Source organism: Acomys minous, assembly GCF_964271855.1.
Source record: "Acomys minous genome assembly, chromosome: 12".
In the NCBI taxonomy this organism is placed as follows: domain Eukaryota; kingdom Metazoa; phylum Chordata; class Mammalia; order Rodentia; family Muridae; genus Acomys; species Acomys minous.
The window spans coordinates 51,908,522-51,929,747 of record NC_140493.1 but is presented as its reverse complement, the minus strand read 5'-3'; the positions used below and the strand labels follow the sequence as shown (position 1 = coordinate 51,929,747).

The 21,226-nt window shown below is 44.9% G+C and overlaps 1 protein-coding gene across 1 annotated transcript in view; it reads left to right on the top strand.

Moving 5' to 3' along the window:
* Positions 1 to 21,226, top strand: part of COL22A1 (collagen type XXII alpha 1 chain) — a 246,003-nt gene that overhangs the window by 88,259 nt on the left and 136,518 nt on the right. Inside the window, exons 18-22 of the mRNA XM_084747922.1 lie at positions 871 to 915; positions 6,477 to 6,521; positions 6,943 to 6,972; positions 7,214 to 7,267; positions 11,993 to 12,037. Of these exons, the coding sequence (XP_084604048.1) occupies positions 871 to 915; positions 6,477 to 6,521; positions 6,943 to 6,972; positions 7,214 to 7,267; positions 11,993 to 12,037 (219 nt within the window). The remainder of the gene's footprint in view (positions 1 to 870; positions 916 to 6,476; positions 6,522 to 6,942; positions 6,973 to 7,213; positions 7,268 to 11,992; positions 12,038 to 21,226) is intronic.

The window sequence follows — 21,226 nt, the reverse complement described above, 5'->3', positions numbered from 1 at the left end:
AAGAAATCCTGACTGTGCTGTTCTGGACCCAGGGAATCGTTCATGAGAAGGTGCATCTGTGGCTTAGGCTCTGGGAGGGTAAACTGGAAACTGGAGCCTGGTGAGCAGAAGGATGTCAGAGTGCTGGGCACAGATGGCTACATTCTGGTAGACTACAATAAATTCTCTTTTCATTCCATCTCCTGGTGTGGCCACAGCTAGTCCAGCTCTCCTGCGAGTCCTTTCACTTCCTGAGGAGCATACCACAGGAGCAGAAAGAGCAGGGCCAGGTCTCTCCTCCCTTCCCTCGTGGCTGGTGTGCAGGTTTACTCTTTCCCGCAGGCCTCTGTCAAAAGGAACCACTGTGTGAGGACCTGAAGGGCAGTAGCCCTATGTCTATGTCTTTGGCATCTCATTTGCTACCTTTCTGGGCCTCAGTTTCTCCGTGGAGGCTTTCTAGTCCTGGCCTAAGTATAGACCGACTCTCCCACCACCCAGGCCCAGGACCTCTAAGCATTTCCAAAGGACTTCATCAGACTCTGTCCTCTGCCTTCTGGCCCAAGGCAAATCTAGGTTGTTTATGCTTCTGCCTTCTGAGATCTTTTCTGTCACCACCATCTTCACACAAAAGGTGTCAGGCCTCCTGTGCTTTCTTCACTGTGGTGTCCTGTTACAATACCACCATGATCCCAAAAATGGCAACGTGGCGATGCAGGATTTAGATTTCCAGAGGAAAGGAAGCTAGCTGGGAAGCCTGCTGTCAGGGAACCTAGGCTTCTGAGGAGAACCCAACCCCTGTTCAAGCTACACTTTCCTCAGCGCCCCACTTCTACACTCATCTCTGTACATCCCTGGGGCCTGCCATAATCACCTTTGCTTATTTTCCTCCAGGGAAGACCTGGACCTCCTGGTGCAGCAGGGCTGCAAGGAGAGAAGGTAAGCAAGCCAAGCGGGAACCTGGGGGGAGGGGCACATTGAGCTCCAGGAAGAGGGTGGCACAGAGGAGGCTCACTGGGCGGTGGGAACTCCCAAGTCAGTTCTTCCTGGTGTTTGAATTGTTTTCCTAACTCAATAATAAATGCCCATGAAAAAAAAATCCCAAACGAAAACACTGCATAATACCTAGATATACTAAAACCTTTTGTTGTCTAAAATGGAGACCTGGTGGCACTCAGAGGAAGGATAGCAGGCTACCAAGAAGAGACTTGATACCCTATGAGCATATAGAGGGGGAGGAGGTCCCCCTCAGTCACAGTCATAGGGGAGGGGAGTAAGGGGAAAGTGGGAGGGAGGGAGGAATGGGAAAATACAAGGGATGGGATAACCATTGAGATGTAATATGAATAAATTAATAAAATATATTAAAAAATAAAAAAGTAAAAAAATAATAACTCAGAAAATAAAATACAATGCTGTGTGGACTAAGGAATGCCACGAAGAAGTAAGAATTCATCTTAAAACTCCTTTGTACTTCTTTATACTCTTCTGTCTTTGTTTCTCTCTTCCTGACAGTGTTGCAAATGGTTTGTGTCATTTCTGAAAACCCTAGCCACCGGTGTCCCTTTACACCGGAGTGCTTAGCTCAGTAAATGCAGTCCTTAGAACTTTGCGCCTCAGCCGAAAGGGCTGCAGGTAAGGTTCTTTCCAGGATGTGCAGTGGCGATGAAGAGGAGTGCAAAGAGAATAACCTGGCCAAGCATTCCAGTCTGACAGCAAAAGTGAAGGGCGTGGGTGTGGGTCTGGTTCCCCAGACGGAGAGATGATGGCATACACTTGTGGGAAGACCATAGAGGGTATTCTTACCGAAGCCTAGAGGGACTTAGAAGAAATGAGACAGTGGCCCAGACAGCGGTGGATGAAAAGTTTGGCATGGGGTTGAATGCAGTGTATTGGTGCTGTGGTTGCCTTGCAGCAACCTTGCATCATCTCTGCTTCTCAGTGACTCTAGCAGGAGGCAGGTAGTCTTCTTGGGACAGACAGGTTCTCTGCAAATAGTTAAAGTGAAAGGAGGGGTTTCCTGGAATGCTTTGCAGAAGCACTTTGTGTGTGCAGTTAGCACGGCAAATCAATTCGTGAGTCAATCAATAGAAAGTAGGGGCAGAAAGCCTCCAGTGAGGGACAGGACTACACAATGGTACCCCTGTTGCTCAACTCTGCTTTATTTGCAGCTGAGTTAACTTTTCTCCTCTGCTGGGGTGTTTTGTTTTGTTTACAATTGAGATTTATATTGCTGTATTTTTCCAGGATTAGGATTTTAATATACTCTTACGAGAATGTAATATCCTAGAATAAATTACTTGTTCAAGTCAGTATGACTGAACGATGCTTGTTGTGCAAGCCTGTTGTGTGTGTGTGTGTGTGTGTGTGTGTGTGTGTGTGTGTGTGTGTGTTTGGTTACCCTCTCATATTTGGGGGAAATGCTGAGCTATCGCTTCTCATGGCAAATGTAAAGGTGGAAGTCCAGGTCACAGGTCATCACATTACTTGGGAGCATTCATAGAGATAATTACAAATCAGCCAGGCTCAAATGGTCTAGTGCCTCTTATCTCATTATGAGAGAGTAAATTTAAGATTTTAAGACCTTTACTGTCTCACAATCATTGAGAAACCCATTGGAACCATAGTGATGAGCTTTTTACAGGTAAAGAGACAGAGACTAGTAATATTATTTTGCCCAAAATCCCACAATAAATTTTATTAAATCCACATGACCATCCAAGATGCTCTGTAATACATGTCCGAGAATCTTAGGTTGTGTTGAAAATTGTGCTAGGTCATCTTCACTATATCAGTCATTTATTACCATATAACAAATTACTCCAATCCCTCATAGCTTAACAGCAAGCATACAAGATTTCATGGTATTTCACAGCAGTAATCTAGACATACATGTGGTTCTAGCTTAAGAGGTCTCCTGGGATAGGCTCTGGTTATGTGAAGGGCCCCCTGGGGCTATAGAATCTACTCCCATAGTTGCGTATGTGGCCATTGGTGGACCCAGTTCCTCTGTGCTTTTGGGTTACATGGCTTCTCCACAGTGTTGTTCACAATGGAGATTGCTTCCCAGAGCACATGGCCTGAATAAAGTGAAATGAATAACAAACAATTTACCCAGTAGAAGCCACAGCCCTTCTTAGAATCTCAATATGGAAATTACATGACATCCTTCTGTTCCTGCTATTGGACACTTAGAAACCATGACACTGTGAAGATCCCTGCACTGTGTATGAATATTGGAATGTAGGGGTCATCCTAGAGGTTAGTTGCCTCAGGAGCTAAATCAGTCAGTAACAAAATGGATCATTTCATATGATTGAAAACATGACTTTAGAAAATATTTGAATATATTCACTATTAAAATTTTGACCTTGAACAATCTGCATTTCTGTGCTTCAGTTTTTCACCTCTAAGAGAGAAAAAAATGTTAACTCAGAAACAGACTTCATCTATATCAGGTCCTTGGAGAATGGCATGGCCAATAACTACTGGTTATGTTTACACAATTGTTATGGATGAATAGCAGGATATTATTTTAGTCGATGAAAATTGAGTATACCAAAGGATTTTTATCTCATTATGAGCTGCAAGTGATTAAAACATGTATTGATTTATTCATGACTATTATTGACATTTGCTTTTGTTTAGTCATGTTAATGATAAGCTATGGCTTCTCATGATGAGTCGCAGAGATTCATCATTCTGCCATTTATAATTTTCCCCATCCATATGTATGTAGGGCATCCACACAAATTACAATATAGGTATGTGCTATACTGTAGTTTTACATCAACCAGACACAAGCTAGGGTAATTTGTGAAGAGGGAAGCTCAGTTGAAAAAATGTCCCTATCAGATTGGCTTGCTGGCAAGCCTATGGGGGCATTTATGATTGATATGAGAGGACCCAGCTCAGTGTGAGTGGTACCAACCTCTAGGGTGGTCGTCCTGAGTGCTATAAGCAGGCTGAATGAGCCATGAGAAGGAAGCCATTAAGCAGCACTCCTCCACGGCTTTTGTATCAGTTCCTGTCTCTTTTTTCTACCTTGAGTTTTTGCCTTGATTTCCTTTTGATAATGGACTGTGATAGGAAGAGTGAGTGGAATAAGCCATTTCCTTTTCTAGTTGTTTTTGGCCATGGTGTTTCATTGCAGTAATGGAAACCCTAACTATGACTAGCTATGCCCAACTGTATGTTTGGTACCAAAGGACTAATAAAGCTTGTGGAGGTGTAGAGTGAATAGAACCAGCTCAGAGAAGTTAAATAGCCACAGAAAGATGCAGTATTTGAGCTAGAGCCTGAGTTCATGGGGGCATGTATGTTCATGAGTACTTGTTATAAGGTTGTGTGTGTGTATGTGTGTGTGTGTGTGTGTGTGTGTGTGTGTGTGTGTGTGTGTGTGTGTGTTCCCATTCTGTGGTTTCTCAGAGAAAATAAGGATCCCTACTAGGCAGAACTCAATCATTATAGTAAGAGACAAAAATGAAGGCAAAGCAAGGAAAGCTGTCAAGTATTTTTAGATTTTTTAAAATTTAGTTTTAAAATTAGCTTGTAAAGTTTCAGGTTTCCTGATGTGTTTTATGGAAATCTTTTGACATAGAAAAGAGCAGTTGAGGGGCTGGGAAGCTGTTCAGTGGATAAAGCAGTATAGCCCCATTTAAAATAAGAAATAGACTGGTGCGGTACCCTGCCTGTAACCTGGTATCTGATAGGTGGGAAGTCAGAGACGGGAGGTCCTCAGGACAAATTGACCAAGTAAGACTGTAGAAGGATTACTAATGTGTTTCAATGCATTAGTACAGTGGCAGTTTATCTTTATCTATTTACCCAAGTAATGACATCTGGAGACTGTGATTTATTTAATTAGCCTTGAGCACAACACTGAGCAATAATTACTCCATCCTAAATCTCTGAGTTAGTGTAGTATTCTCCCAGACAAATTCCCCACCATACTTGAATTTTTAGTCATCTCCTGGCTGCAGTTCACTTCTCCTCTTGCTTCCTGGATCTCTCTTCATGGCCCAACTCTTACTTCCTCTCTCTTTCTCCTTCCCCTGGCTGGACTGGGATGCCCCACCCTAGTCTATCCATTCAGTACTGGCTTGTCAGCGTTTTATGAGAGAACAAATGGTGGGCATCTTTATACTAACTTGAGAAAGGATATACTTAGAATACACATTACAATGTTGTGCCTGGATTGAAACCAGATAGCAGAATAGAGAAATCAGAATTAAATGAACAAGAACATTGTGCCAACATTGTGCCAACATGGCATGACCAAACTGATGAGCTCTGTGCTCAGCTAGACATCCTGCCTCAATAAATCGTGATTGAGGAAAACACTTGATATTAACCTCTGGCACTCACATGCACAGATGAACATGGACCCTGCAGACACATGGAAACAAACATGTGCATGAAAAACAGATCAAAGAGCAACTGGGGTTTCAGAAGTGCACTTGGTGATGTACACAAATAATGGTGACTATTTTTTCAGGCAGAGTATGGTTTGGGGGGAGGTTAGGCAGACAAGAGGTACTTGTGAACTCAAACCATTTGGACTGAAAGGGAAGGCCTGAAGGCAGAGCAGATAGGGAGTGTGATTCATCAATTTAACATACCCCCAAATGCAGTAGACAATGGCAAGTATCCCCAGACTCACTAGTTATTCCTACTTAGCCTTGAGATTTAGTAGGCTTTCATCTTTGTTCAGGGCCCCATTAATTCATCTGCTCATTTATTCTGTAATGCTTTAGACTGCTTGAACAGGCCTGTAGGCAAAAGAAAAGTGATCCTCCTAGGGGTCTTCGCTAGAAGCAGTGTCCTTGCCTTAGCTATCTGACACTGGAGTCATGGAATCAAGAGTTTTGTATTGCCACAGTCAACATATATGTCTTATGTAGAATTGAGGTGTAGTTCATGGCCTTGGCCTCCTGACAGAACCAGAGCCAACGTAGCCCAGGTGACCCACACATGAAAGAAGAGAAGGCATCACACTGTATAAATGATGATGATGAAAACGTGTGGGAATCCTCGCAGCATTTTCTTAGTACTCATTTGGTAGGCGTTTGATAAGTGCTGACCATGTGCTAAATCATGAACTTGGCACAAGGGTCTCTGCAAAGGTGGAAATCACTGCTGTTGTGTCCAACGCAGGTCCTTCCATATCTGGTATCCCCAGAATGGTGGGCCAGTGCTATTAATGAAACAGTGTATAGATGTGACAAATCTCACAGAACAGCCAGCTAGACATGGACACTGGCAAGAGAGAAAAAAAAGTCTCATGCCTTTCAGTAGCCCATGAGCTTGACAGTGAGATAAGAATCAGATGCAGGAGCTTCTAGAATAGTCTGAGGTAGGAAGAGGTCCAGGCATGATGATGGTGGTGATGATATGTGTGATGGAAAACAGAGATCTTCTCAGGCTTCAGGATAAACAGGGGCCTGAGAAAAGGCAAAAGAAGAATGTAGCAACAGTAACTGGTGATGTGCTTTCTGCAGGGAGATGTGGGGCCTGCAGGACCCCCTGGTGTGCCAGGCTCTGTGGTGAGTCACTGCTGGTGGGACCCATGCACTCATATGGTCATGGAGTTGGGTCACTGGAAGAGTGCTGACCTCTAGGCATAGACCAGAACTCATTTGATGACGGGACTTGGGTAGGGATCTATAAGCATTGGGGGTTGCTGAGAGAGGGATGTAATCAGGGATATATCTATATCTATATCATATATATCTATATATATATATATGAAAAAAGTCACACGATGAAACCCATTGTTATGTGTTGTTAATGTGTGCCATTAAAACCTTTAATAGAAAGAGCATTCAACATCAAACATCAGATCATATTTGAGAAGAGTAGGAAACCACTGCATCGTGGCATGCACAGTGGATACCTGGGGTGGGCCTGGGAGTCTCATTGCTGTTGAGGAAATTACTCTTTTGCTAACTCCTGTTTGTCTCTCAGGTGCAGAGAGAGGGTCTGAAGGGAGAGAAGGTATGGGGAACAGGTCTTTCAATTGGGGTTTAAGCTGTAGCAGAAGAAAGGCCACAGCTGTGGGGTTTGTCTCAGGGATCCTTTCATGGATGTGCCCTATGACCCATCCAGTACCTATACCTGTGGAGCCTTCTGGGTGCGAGGGAAGTAAGTTCTTGCCAGTGAAGGGCCATGGGTGGTGGTGGCCCTGATCATGTAGAGAGGAAGATGGTGACTAATGCCTGTTTGTTTGCCCTTTCAGGGAGCCCCTGGACCAAGAGGTCACCAAGGCCTATCTGGGCCTCCAGGAGCACCTGTAAGTCACTCCTCCCCAATGGTGGGTGAGTCTTAATACATATAGGCCTGGAAATGTATATTCTATCCTGTGACTGAATAAAGAATTATTTCAGAAGCCTTGCTCCCACTCTGGGGGTAGATACTATGGTTAAGTAGCATTGCTGCTGGCACAAAATCAAGTATGGCCATGATCAGGGACTTCTGGTGTGTCAGTTCCTGTTCAAATCAGACATCAAATGCCAGTTGAGCCACTTCACGCATATTTACTTCCCCCACCTCTCCAATTAGCCCTGACTGTGGTGAGGGGGCTCTGTGCATACAGCTATTGATTTCTGCCTTTGTTAAGAACCTAATGATGTGAAAAATAACCATTTGCAAGGAGGACATGAAGGGTCCCTGGCATCATTTATGGTGAGAGTTCAGATTGTAAGGACAAGTAATAAAAATGTAGTGAACTCCATGGGGGTAATTTTAAAAAGTAATTTTTCTAAGGATGGAGGATTAAATTTGCATTTCCATGCAACATGGTTCTGATTCTTTTACATCATTGCATTTTATTGAGGGAAATGGAGCCACTGCATCAATAAATTGATGCACACTGAGCTTTAAGTCCTGTTCATCATTAGGACACTGTGACAAGGGGTGGAAAATAAAGGAAACCTACATAGTATTTTATTTCAATGTAATTAGAACAATTTTATATCAGAACTTTGCGGTCGATAAAGCTATCTTATGCTGTACCATTCCAAGTCTCATCTCCTCAGAGCTGTCTATACGGCTTAATTGTAATCTTTGAGAGAATTGAGTTCTGTGTGTATATAAATGTATGCTCTAGATACACTATTGGAAAATAATGAATTTCTATACATATCTGCAGAAGTGAAAGAGTTGGTGTGGTGGTGGTGGTTGGCTGCCTTGAAAAGCTATTAAGAAGCAAAACAAAAAATCGAAGTGGGTGTCTGTCTATGTAACCTGGGGGCTTTTCATTGTGAAGTGTGTAATGGAGAAGGCCTTGAAGCCTTCCTAAGCTGCTGGGAGAACTGTCCGCGGTACTGAAGATGCTCTCCATGCTGCTCACTCTTGTCATTGTAGAGGAGGACTTTATACAATACAAGGTGTTGATAATGAAATTACATTAGTGCGAGGTCAAGAAGCACTCAGAAAAAAGGCTTTGTTAAAAGGGAACACGATTTTGGGACTAAGTTTTTTTTTAATTTAAAAAATGTTTTCATACAATGTATTTTTTAAATTACATGTATCTCTGTATACATGTATTTTACCTTCTTCATTTTTATTACCTTTGATTTTATACAATATATTCGGATCATGTTCTTTTCCCTCCTGGAGCTCCTCCCAGATCCTTTTTACTCACCTAACTTTCTTTCTCTCAATAAACAACAAAAATGAAAAAAAAAATCAAACAATCAAACTAATAAAAGAAATACCAGAATGTAACAAAAAGTACACACACACACACACACACACACACACACAAATAAATAAACAAACAAACACCAGCAACCCACTGTCTCCAAATTTATGAAGTCTCTTTTGTGTTTGTTGAGTGCTCCTGGGCATAGGGCCTACACTACAGTATGGTTGATAGACCCATGGACACTATATAGGGGAAACCTGATTTTACTTTCCCCAGAAGGCATCAATTGCACAATAGATTCTTCTTTGGAGCTGTAGCCTTGTGTCCACTTCTCATCTTAGTGCTAAGATTTTATCTGGTTTCAACCTGTGAGGTCTTCAACATGTCGTCACCATCTCTTTTAGTTCGTGTGTGCATCAGTCCTATTGTGTCCGGAAGATACTGTTTCCTTGGAGTCTTCCCGCACCTCTGGATCTTATAAAATTTCTGCCTTCTCTTCCACATAGAAGTCTTAGGAGAAGGGATTTGATGAACGCATCCCTTTTAGGCCTGAGTCTCCCACTGTCTGTGTTGTACAGTAGTGGATCCCTGTGTTAACTCCCATCTATTGCAAGAAGATTCTCTATTGAAAGTCAAACGATGTTATGATCAGTGGCTATAGAAATATGGCATTAGGAGTCACTTTATTGCTATGCTTGGACTAAACTTCTTAATGCCATGATCAATATTTTTTCTATATCGGAATCCACAATGTTTATCACATGATGGGAACTTAATGCATACTGGTGGGGGTGGGGAGATGTTCTTGCCAGTGGACTCAGGAGAATATTACAGTGGGGCATGACTAAAGTGGATCAAGAACAGGGAGAACATGGAAGAAGCCAAAGGCCTTGATTGCACAATCTATGGTGTTCTTCTAAAATGTAGATTTATGTCTTTGCTAACAGTACCAGATGACTCTAATACTCAACAGGTTCATCTCTAATTTGAAAACTGTCATTATCGTCACTCCTTATATAGTCCTGCTGTGGGGGTTAAGTGGACTGATGATCAAGTTCAGCATGGATTTCAACCCACATCATTATTTTCTTTTGAATTCCAAGAGGCATCTACCTCAAAGCCCATCCACAGAGCAATTGCTTCTTTTTAAAATTTTTTCCCATTATTTAATCACTTTATATCCTAATTTCAGGATTACTCCTCTCCTCCCAGTCTTCCCCCCTCCTTTTCCCCATTCCCCATCTCCTTCCTCCCTGGGAGGAATTGGTACCCCAGCTGGTACCAATCCATCCTGCTATCTCAAGTCACTGCAGGACTAAGCACATTCTTCTCCCACCTGTGAATGATAAGGCAGCCAAGCAATGGGAAAGTGACCCAGTGGAAGGTAGCAGATTCATAGACAGCCCCTACTCCTATTATTAGGGGACCCACATGATGACCATACTGCACGTTTGCTACATATGTATCGTGGGTCTAGGTTCCATCCATGCAAGCTCTTTGGTTGGTGGTTCAGCCTCTGTGAGCCTCTGTGGGCCCAGGTTAGATTACTCTGTAGGTTTTCTTGTGTTGTCCTTGCAGAAAGTCGGCACCTCCTGTAACCAGGTGTGAATGCCAGTGGAAGGAGAGGGACAGCAACCCACACATAAAACCTTTGACCCCAAAACTGTCTTGACCACAAGAAGTGTAGTGGCAAAGATGGAACAGAGATCGAGGGAAATGACAAACAAGTAACTGGTCCAGCTTGAGACCCACCCCATGGGAGAGGGCAGACCACAGTCACTATTAATGATACGCTGCTATCCTTGCAGACAGGAGTCTAGCATAACTGTCTTCTGAAAGGCTTTGTCTGGTAGCTGATGGAGACAGATGCAGAAACCCAAGGCCAAGCCAAGAGCCAAGCTTTGGGAGTGCTGTGGAAATGTGGGAAGAAGGATAGAGGGAGCCAGGGGGTTCAAGGACGCCACAAAAGGTATTGCTTTTTAAGTATTCATTGAACTGAACAAAACTCAGAAGCTGGCTTTAGAGACTTCAGTGGAAAATAGAAAAAAAATTGAGTTTGTGCTCAGCACCTCTGGGGAGAGGAAAAATATATCCTGTTCTCTAAATGGGAACAGCAGATGATACTCCGCATCTGAATACTGGCATCATTTCTCCCTCTCCTGTGATGAAGCAGGTTCTGGTAATCTTACCAATGTGTTGCTAAGCCACCAAAGCACCTGCTAAGTGCTCAACACCAGGCATTTCTCCATGCTTACAGCAGAGTAACTCCTGTGGGTCTCCCTTGCTCTTGTGCACTGAGCTTAGCACATTTTTCTTATGAGGAAGGAGAATTTGTGCACGCCACTTCCACCATGCCAGGGATACATTTATTTTTCCACTTATACAGTGTTATAGGAAGAATTGACCATGCCTCTAGATGTTGTCTGGTCATCAGAGAGTTATGCAACATTTGGCCATACGGACAGGGCCTATGTGATGTTGATTATTTAAGACAAGAAGTTCAGAGAAGACATTTCAGAACAAAATCCACCACCAAGAAGTTGTGACATCACCTCCACTGTGTAGAAGACATGATCAGGCTTTGGCACTGTCCGCTGATCCCCACCCCAGAGCCCTCACAGGGGCCGTAGCCATCAATGCTTTTTCACTGGTTGGCATGTACCTTTCCTAGAAGGCTTTATTTGTACCAACTTTAATTTTTTTTAAGATTTACTAATTTTTACTTCATGTGTATGAGTGTGTGTCTGCATGGATGTAAGTGTACTGCATGTGTGCCTGGTGCCAGGCTGCAGAGGGCAGAAGAAGGAATGGGATCCCTTTGAACTTGTGCTATGGATGCTTGTGAGACACCACATGGGTTATGGAAACGGAACCTAGCGTCTTTGCAAGAGCAACCAGTGCTCTTAACAACAGAGCCGTCATTTCAAACTGCTTTTTTTTTTTATTAACTTTTATACTTACTGTTTCCCAAGAGTCAGAAAATCGAAGCCAATTCCTTCTGAGGCAGCAAGATGTTAAGAATGGGCACAGACCTAAGGGTTAGACACTGCGGTTTAGATGATTCTTCTTTGTGCTTTATGCAAACTGCTAAGTTAGCCAGGAGGTTCCCACTGTGCTCTGCTGCAGTGTGTGACATTGCCCATGTATTTCCGGTTTAACATATTTAAAAAGCCCCAATCTGTCTGGTATCTCCTAGAATAAATCACAGAGCATGAATTGCTGCTTCTTTTCTAACCTCATAATTTCCCGTTAGGATGCAGTGACATGTTCCTGTCCAGTGAGAGTGAGGGGACAGGGCATACATAACCCATGCCATGGAGCCCCCCTTGTAACATTCTCTCCCTCTTTTTTCTTTTTCTCTTCCAAAAGGGTCCAGAAGGCAGAGATGGACCACCTGGGCCTCAAGGTCTCCGGGTAAGTAAACCATGTCCCCTTTCAGATGCCCCACTCTCCCACACTGGCCTCCATTGCAGAGGACTGAAGATGAGCCTCGGCCTCGGGAGCCTGCAGTGAATATTGAAGACTGAGTGAATGGTCTCAGTTTGTTTATCTGATTAGCTGTGTTCATAGAGACACATACCCCTAAGAGATCAGAATTCCTGAGAGAAAGAAGCCAAGTAGGGGCAGTAAGGCAGAGATAAGCAGGTAACCAGGGTAGCAGTAGCCAGAGGTTCTTACAGGAGGCTGTGTAGGAATGTAATTTTGAGAAAAAAAATCTAAGAGAAAAATAGAGACAAAGGGAACAGCCTGCCAACATGTTACAACTTTCATTGAAAGATCTGTATCATTATCGAAGATTTTACCTCCTGGTAGTCTATTTGATGTAATTAAGTTTAATTTATTAACTTTCTTCTTATGTAAAATTTTGCACACCTGGAATAATGTAAGGGGGCTTTGGTAGGAAGGATGCAGTGGCGTACACAAGCCAGGTACTCTGCTGGATGCTTCATGGCAAACTGGGCCAGGGACTCAGGGTTCAGCTGTGTCCCCCGTGCCTTGTAGAGTGCCTACACACCAACTGGACTCTAACTCTGAATGTGTGCTCATTTTCCTTGTTCCCACATGGAACTCTTTGCAGGGTAATTACATCCAATAGTGAGGCAGGCAGCTCCTGGCACAACGAGCTTCTCTACACTGTCGTTTCTCACACAGAGGCCATGGAGCCACTGACCAGAGGTCATCACATCTGATGGAGGCAGTCTCTGCCCTACTTAACGCCCCATTTATCCTGAAAATTGTGGAGGATGGTTTTGCATGCATGCCATGGATTGACTGAGGGAGCTGGGCCCACAACACTCCCAGTCTTTCACCTTGAAATCACGTGTGACCCTTGTCACTCAACAGACTCTACCTTACAGTTGTGTTGAATTTAAACACCTTGAACCTCCAAGATTCTAAGAGAAGCTCATTGTAAAGTCTGGGGGAAATGTGGAAAGATATCTCCAAGGCACTATGGGTGGGAGACAAGAGAGTCACAGTCAGGATACTCAGCCATAACCCGTTTCAATTTCACCTGTCAGCCAAATGAAGCAGTCCCCACATCGCCTTCTCTTCTGTGTAGTAGAAGGAGCCTAGGCTTTGGAACAAGGGTCTAGGCTTGACCCCAAAGCTATGGGACCCTTGTATGCTACCTGGTCTTTACAAGCCTGTTGCTTTCTTACTACAGCAGTAAAGCCTCAAAATAGCCATAGTTGCTGTGAGAAAGGAAGCTCAGAACGGGAAGGAAATTGTCCCAGTGTTAAGTCTCTGAATGTGTTCACACACAATCTTAAGAGAAGGCAACCATGTTCACATGTTACATATTGAATGTTTATGCTTCACTGGCATTGAACTTCTGCAGCTGCTGCTTTCCCAGAGATAGATGTATAAAGATGACTAGGGACAGTTTTTATTCACAATCTTATATTTACTCACCAAGTGGAGAAATGGAAAAGACAAGCAGCAGCTAGTTGAGATGTTGTGGACTCGGAAGCAGCACCTGGGACATTCGTCCCTGGCTCAGTCAGGAAAACCTGAGACTGAATGACTTACTCAAAAATTACTCAAAAAATATTCAAAAATTCTACTTCTGCTTCCCTTGCTTTTGACCTGTCATTTCCTTCTCATCAATTTCATTTGAAACATTACCGAAGCACTCCTAAATGTCAGGATGCACACTCAGGCTGCGTGAACGAATAGAACAGATTTTTCTTAAAAACAGACATAGAGCTTGCAGATCAGGCCCACACTTTATTACCTGGAACCTACTATGTGCTCTTCCCAAATCACCTTTTGCCATGCTAAGAAGCACTTAAATCCATGAGCCGTACCAAGCACATATGAAATGTGGGCTTGGCTGTGGCGCCCGCGTCACCACAGTACCGAGTCGAGGGCAAGGGGCTGCAGATTTAAGTCATGCGCGCGCGTGCGCGCGCGCGCGCGCGCGCACACACACACACACACACACACACACACACACACACACACACAAACACACAGTGGGTCCTTCGTGCTAAGAGAGCAGCAGCTGCAGCAGCAGCCACGGCAGTGGTTTATTATCCTCCTCCAGAGTTCCAAAGAGCCTTCTTATAAGCAGCCAAACAGGAATCCTCCTCCCAGGTGAAATCCCTCAAGAGGTGATTGCACACAGGAGGAAAAGTCTTGAGGAAGGGAGGGGTGTGTTCTCAGAGCAGTAAACACGACTAACTAACCAAGATAAACATAGACTTGGAAGCTGCTAGAAACAGGACATGAAATAGCAAGACAGGCAGGCAGCCCAGTCGGGCCTGGTTCCTACACTTGGCTTGGTCCGTACTTAACTCAACTTAACGGACTTGGGAACTGAGCAGGTATATCAGTTTTTTGAGATTTGCTGACCGGAACAAGGATACTCAAGGGAAGCAAAAACACGGAGAGGGTAGGGTAGAGCTGTGACTCAAGTGGGATGAGACGTGAATTTAGCAAGCTCCATGTGTGTGCCAGGCCAAGGAATAGCTTCTGTGAATCAAGTCTAGACCCCTGTAGAACAGTTTCTCAGTGGACCCTAGGTATTCTTGCCTCGGACTACATACTGCTCCCAAGCCCGCCTTACTTTTGCTGCGTCTCTCAGTGTCCGGTGTATTCACATGGCTGGTGCTGAGCTCTGATGATGCACAGATGTTCCGCTGTCTCTTTCAGGATTTGCCCAAAAGATTTAGGGCTCCACCGTCTGATGCTCAAAGCCCTCCAAAGCTAAGCCTTGTCAGGTCTCCAGGGAGAGGGACAAAGATGCTGAGATATTCACAGGAGAGGGGAAGCTCAGGTTAGAGGAGGCTGCTGAGCCTCCAGGGAGTGATGTGGGAGCAGGTGCTGTCTGGGGCAGCTTTGTAGTAAAGGGACTGCTGAAGATGGTTACAGGACATAGAAAGTGTCCCATCGAGGACTTGCTCTTTTTGGTCTTTTTTCCTTTATCCCACCCCAGCCTTATATCTTCCTCCCTCTCCTTCTACTGTAAGTTCATCCTTTCAACAAGCATTTCTTCACCATCGACTGGCCATGTTGGTGGTCCCCTGAGGGTAACTTCCCTCGTGCTGCTGCTGTTCTGGCAGGCAGAGCAATGCAGACACAGCAGTTAGCATTTGAGCAAGTGATGCTGATGGGCCGCAAAGAGAACGAGGCACTCGGGCGAGCTCTCAGGCAGTGAGGTGGGCTGGCCAGGCTGACAGCTGTGGAAAGGACACACCATGAAGAGGGAGCAGCCTTGTCTGAAAGGGGCAGGGTCTGCTTGGCATCTTTAGGCAAAGCATCATTAGAGCCAGCAAGTATCTATCAGGGATATGAAGTAACAGAACCGGAGAACAGTTAGTGTTCAGCCCTGGACGCCATTGAAGGACTGTGGCTTTCGTTGTGCATTTAGTGTGGGACAATTGGCTGCCTTCACTGTGTTCTGTTATGGAAAAATATGCAAAAGTTGAAAGAATAGCTAAGTGAACCTCTATATCCCCGATACCCACTTCAACATTTATGAAGTCATTGAAGCGTCTGTTTTATTTATATGTACACTCAGCCTGCCCACCCCTGGGCTGGTTGGAAGCAATTCTTAGTTCCATAATTTGTATATGAATATTTCAGCACCCTGTCTCCAGAAGATAAAGGGTTTTAAAGAGAAACCAGACCATAATACCATTATCCAACCCAAATCTGCTTGAAATATCATCAGATATTTACCCCAGTGCTCAGCATGGTATGCTCTGTCTCCTCTGTGCCTGGATGTGTTTGCTCATCGTGATGCTTCATCCCAGAAGAGCCAGCCTTGCATCCTGAACGCAGCCACCCGTGTTTGGAGATGATTACAAGGAGGAGGGGCCCCATCAATCAGGAGCTCCCTGCTAACCAAATGATAAAAATGGCAGCTCAGGCCAGAGTTGGAGCCATGGAGGCAACAGAGGTTGCTGAGGTCCCAGCCTGGCCCAGATCACAGGCTGGGAAGTGTAGAGACTGGGTAAAAACAAGAAGTTGTACCCTGAAGGGCCATTGTCTAGCACAGGGAAGCAATGAGGAAGACATTGCTACGAGGTGCAGTAGGAGAAGCAAGGGAGTGTCTCTGGCCCTGAGCCTCTAGTGACTTTTTTTTTCTTTTTAAATTTTTAATTTTATTAATTTATTCAGATTACAACTCAATTGTTATCCCATCACTTGCGTCCTCCCATTCCTCCCTCCCTTGTACTTTCACCTTATCCCCTCCCCTGCCAAGGGAGACCTCCTCCCCGACTATATGGTCATAGGCTATCAAGTCTCATCTTGGTAGCCTGCTTATTCTTTCTTTGAGTGCTAGGAGGCCTCCCCACCAAGGGGAGGTGGTCAAATATGGAGCACCAGAGTTGATGTCAGAGTCAGTCCCCGCTCTCCACATAACTGTGGAGAATGTCCTGTCCATTGGGTAGATCAGAGTAGGGGTTCCAGTGACTTTCAAGTGGTGATTGGGGTTATTCAGGGGCCTCTGGCCCTCTGATGGTCAGGAATTGCTCACCGTTCCCAGTTGGGTTCCATCCTACGAATGTTGTTTGAGTTCAGTGCCTGCAACAAAATGAAAAAGAGAAGCAGCAGCTAGTTGTGATGTTGTGGGCTCCGAAGCAGCATCCTGAGACATTAGTCCCTGGCTGAGTCAAGAAAACCTGCAACGGAATGACTTACTCAAAAATTCTACCTCTGCTTCCCTTGCTTTTGACCTGTCTTTTCCTTCTCATCAGTTTCAATTGAAACATTACTGAAGCACTCCTAAACGTCAGGATGCACACTCAGGCTGCGTGAAGGAATAGATCAGATAAAAAAAAAAAACAGACATAGAAATCTATGGATGGAGACAGACTAAAGCATCAGGTAGGGCAAAGAATCTGGGCCTGTTTCTTTAGCCACAGACAGACTGCAGAACCTTTGGCAACTTAAACACATTCATTTTTAGACAAAGCTGACGTTTTCCTCCAATGATGTGGTGAAGGCAGAGAATTGGTACCCAGGCTACAGAGATGCCCAGCCCTTGTTACAACATGGTAGATTAAAAAGTGCTTGCCTAGGGTGGAGGGAAATACGGTGTACTTTGCTTTAGCCTATCCCTGTCCACTGTCCAGAACCACTGTTAACTGGAGTTGGGACATGAGCAGTTCTATCTGGAATGTTCCAGCGGAAGAATCAAAGTCAGCCCATGGCCATCCTAGCACTTGTATATTCCAGGCTTCCAGGAGACTCACTCTTTCCAGAAAGATCTGTGGTCCTATAGTCCACCCCCAGACACCTGTCCCATCAAGACTTTGTTGATATTCTTCTTGTTGAGAACTTGCCTTCTCACCACTAGGATGTGAAACCACAAGAGTGGGAACTTTTCTCCTTAGTTTTGTATCTGGAGGATTAGTGTTTCTTAGCTATAAAACACAAGTTTAAATATATACGCGAAATACTTATACAAAATGTAGAATCGCAAAAAGAAAAAAATAGAATCGTGTGGAATATACAGTAGTATATAATTACATTGGTAAGTGTCTTGGATAATTTGAGTGTCAGAGGAAACGAATCAAACATGGAATCAGGTCTCTGAGCACACACGTGACTGCGTGGTGTGGAGAAGGGCAGGACCCAGGACTGGTGTCTGGTCTCCTGGGTATGGACCTTGCACAGGGCATGTCTAATACGGGTGGAGAGAATTTGCCTGTATCCTGGTTCCTTGCTGCTGAGTCCTGGACGGAATACCCTAGATATTATTGTCCCTTTTGTCTTGACGAAACAAAAAATATATCAAGAATTTTAACTAAAATTTGGGATATTGAGTCATGAGGAAGGGGAGCCTTGGAAATGCACCATCAGAAGCCAGTTCCCTTCCCAGCTCCTCCTGCATCCAGTAACCTTTTGGGCCCTTTTGGTTATTTTTAACATCTTGTGGTTTTCTCTCATCAGTTAACGATAACTGAAGAGATGATCCTCTCGCATTTGATTCTCTTCCCCTTCTCCTGAAGCCAGAGGCTCCCTGGATTACTCATGTTGTGTCCCACATAGCAGTGTCATGAGAGGACACCCTTTCAGTGGAGTACAGTGTTGCAGGCGTAGAGCCAATAGGAGGTAGAAAGAGAGAGTTGGCCAGTCACTTTAAAACAGGGCTGAGACCTAGCAATATTCTCTCTCTCTCTGTCTCTCTCTCTGTCTCTCTCTCTCTCTCTCTCTCTCTCTCTCTCTCTGTCTCTCTCTCTCTGTCTCTCTCTCTGTCTCTCTCTCTGTCTCTCTCTCTCTCTCCTCTCTCTCTCTCTCTCTGTCTCTCTCTCTCTCTCTCTCTCTCTCTGTGTGTGTGTGTGTGTGTGTGTGTGTGTGTGTGTGTGTGTACTAGTTTATATGTGTGTTAGCGCATGTGTGCATGTGCATGGAGACCAGAAGTCAATACCAAGCGTTTTCTTTCCATGGTCTATACTGTTCCCTGCACTATGCTATTCGAGACAAGGCTTCCGCTTGTCTCACTGATTAGATAGAATGGAAGGCCCATGAGCTCCAGGAATCTGTCTTTTTTCACTAGTGCTAACTTACAGATGCTCCAGACTCAGGCCTTCGTGCTTATGTGACAAACACTTGACCCACTGAGCCATGTCCCCATCCCAACTTCATAAATTTTCTTCTCATGTTTGTCATTTAGTTTTCACAAAGTGCCGTGGAGGTATGGTAGCTCAGCCTCAGGGGTCTAATTAGGGATCCAAGACCTGAAGAAAATGTGTCAGAATTCCCCGGGGTTACCCAGACTCCAAGGTGAGGTTGATCAGAACCAGGTCTGCCTGGCTCCACCCCCCCTTTACAACTTGTGCTTTACGACATTCTGTGTATCCACAGCTGAGAGATCAAATCAGGAAGCTGTTTTCCCAGCTATGAGTTCCTTGTGCGATCTGTGCCTCCTATTAACCAATCAGGCACATCCTGTGTAATACCCTGGATGTGCATCACTTTAATCGGTTTCCCTTGGCACTGAGGTCTCATGATGGCTGAACACCGTTAGCCGCTCTGACTTCTGTCAGGTTTCGGAGAGCAACACAGGCTGCCTTCTTTGTCAGTGGCCTTCTGGGTGGCATTTGGTCTACTCTCCATTGTTACAACTTCCTGCCAGACCAGATGGGGCCACAGTGTTTGGGCCACAGGCTACTGTTTGATTCATTCCAGAGCCTGGAGCCAGAGTTTTGTTAGGACATTCTAAGTAGTCCCTGAACAGCAGGTTTCAGATCCAAACAGTAGAAAATGATCATTCCTGACATTTGGAGGCATTGAGAAGAAGAGCTGAGCAAAAGTCCATAAGGCACACATTAGCTGAGACACACAGCCAAGCCTTTTGTATGCTAATGGCTCTGCCAGTGGCTGTGTTAACACATCCTGGCTAGGGAAGCATTTGCTGTTCAGAATTTATAGGCCTCTTCTCTCTCTCCAAGGGCAGACAGGCTGCTCTGGAAGTAGCAGTTTTGCTCAACATTTGGCATCAAGAATCACTTGAAAAAGCTGCCCTTGTGATGAATTACGAATACCTATCCAGATATTATGCCGGGCTGCAGTTTGAAAGAGAAGAAAATTAAAATTTCAGGAAGCAGATCTACTGTTAGTAAAATCACTCCTTATTACAGAAGAACCTGTCAAGTCCAGGAAGTGCATAGCAGCTGCTCCCTGCCTTCAGCTGAAGCTACCACAGCTGCTCGGGGCTTTGTGCCCAGCCCTTGAGATGCTAACTCATCCATTTGTGGGTGATACTGGGGAATGAATAGCTCCAATGTGTTTCCCTATGTTGTCTGTAATCCTTATCATTGTTGGGCCTTCCTGCAAGAAGTGGCATTGCCCAGGGATGTGATTTTGACAAGTTGAAATGGAGAGGAGTGATTGCAGAGGCGGAAGTGTGGCCGTGGTCTTGAAGGCCTAAATGGGTATGAGAGCTGTGATGAAAACTTCCAGCTGGTTCTGGGTTTTATCTGCTAACTATCTTGAGGGCCCAGAAGAGTTTTAGAAAACTCATCTCGGAGTTTTGATACAGGATGCTGTTGGAAAGGAAGGTTGAGTGTGTGGTTGTGGGATCCACAGACCAAACAGCTCCAGTGTGTCTCATAGCCTGTGCTGGTTTCGAGGTGCAAAGCTTAGATCCAGCTTCTTTCCCCTTAGCAGAGGTGACCTGCTGCACAAGTGGCCCAAACAAGTTCTGCAGGAGATGACCTCAGCAGCAGGGCAGCTGCTTCCCGCAGCTGTGACTACAGGAGGAAGAGAGCTCTGGGAGGCACCAGGTGGTCATGGGTGCTGAGATGTTGGTGGTGGTGTGCCCTCGGAGGACACATCTAGCCAGAGCACAGCTGCCTTTGTATTTCTCAGGATGATACCCCAACATGAATGATGAAGATTCTGCTTTTTCCATGAGAGAGGCAGCTTCATGATGCTAGTTTGAGGACACATTTTCCCAGCCTTCTCTGGTCTCTCGTCACACCCTTGCCTTTCCCCTCCATACTGAAAACCTAATGCTAGGGATGCTTGCTTTAGTTGGTAGATGTCTGTGCATCTTTCTTTTCTTGCCATAACCCTTCTACCTGCCATCATGTCTTGTATTAGTTTTCTGTTGCTTTGATAAAACACTATGATTGAGGGAACTTAGAGAAGAATTTACTTGAGTTTAGGGCTCCAGAGCCTTGAGAGTACATCAGGGCAGGGAAGCATGGCAGCAAAGGGCAGGCATGGTGGCAGGAGGAGGGAGCTCAGTGCACTGCAGCTTCGGGAAGGAAGTGAGACTGTAAACTGCAATGCCAGCCTCCAGCAAGGCCACAGCCCCCTACTTCTCCCCAGACAGCACCATCAACTGGCCAACAGGTGCTCAAGTATTTGAGCCCATGGGGAACACTTTTCATTTAAGCCACTACGTTCGCCTGCCCTTCCAGACTGTTGTATTTCACATCCAGGCAAGGGACACATTCTAATCCCACGGCTTTTACATAGCTCATTTTCATTTCATCCAAGTGACTTGTCATCTTCCTAGTAATGTCAGTTCTAGTCAACTGAGGAAGCAGAGACCTCCCCATGGCCTCCCATCAGTGATGGAGGCTCTTCTTCTTCCCCTGCCCTGGACAGGCGGGATGGCCTCTGCGTTATTCTGCTCAA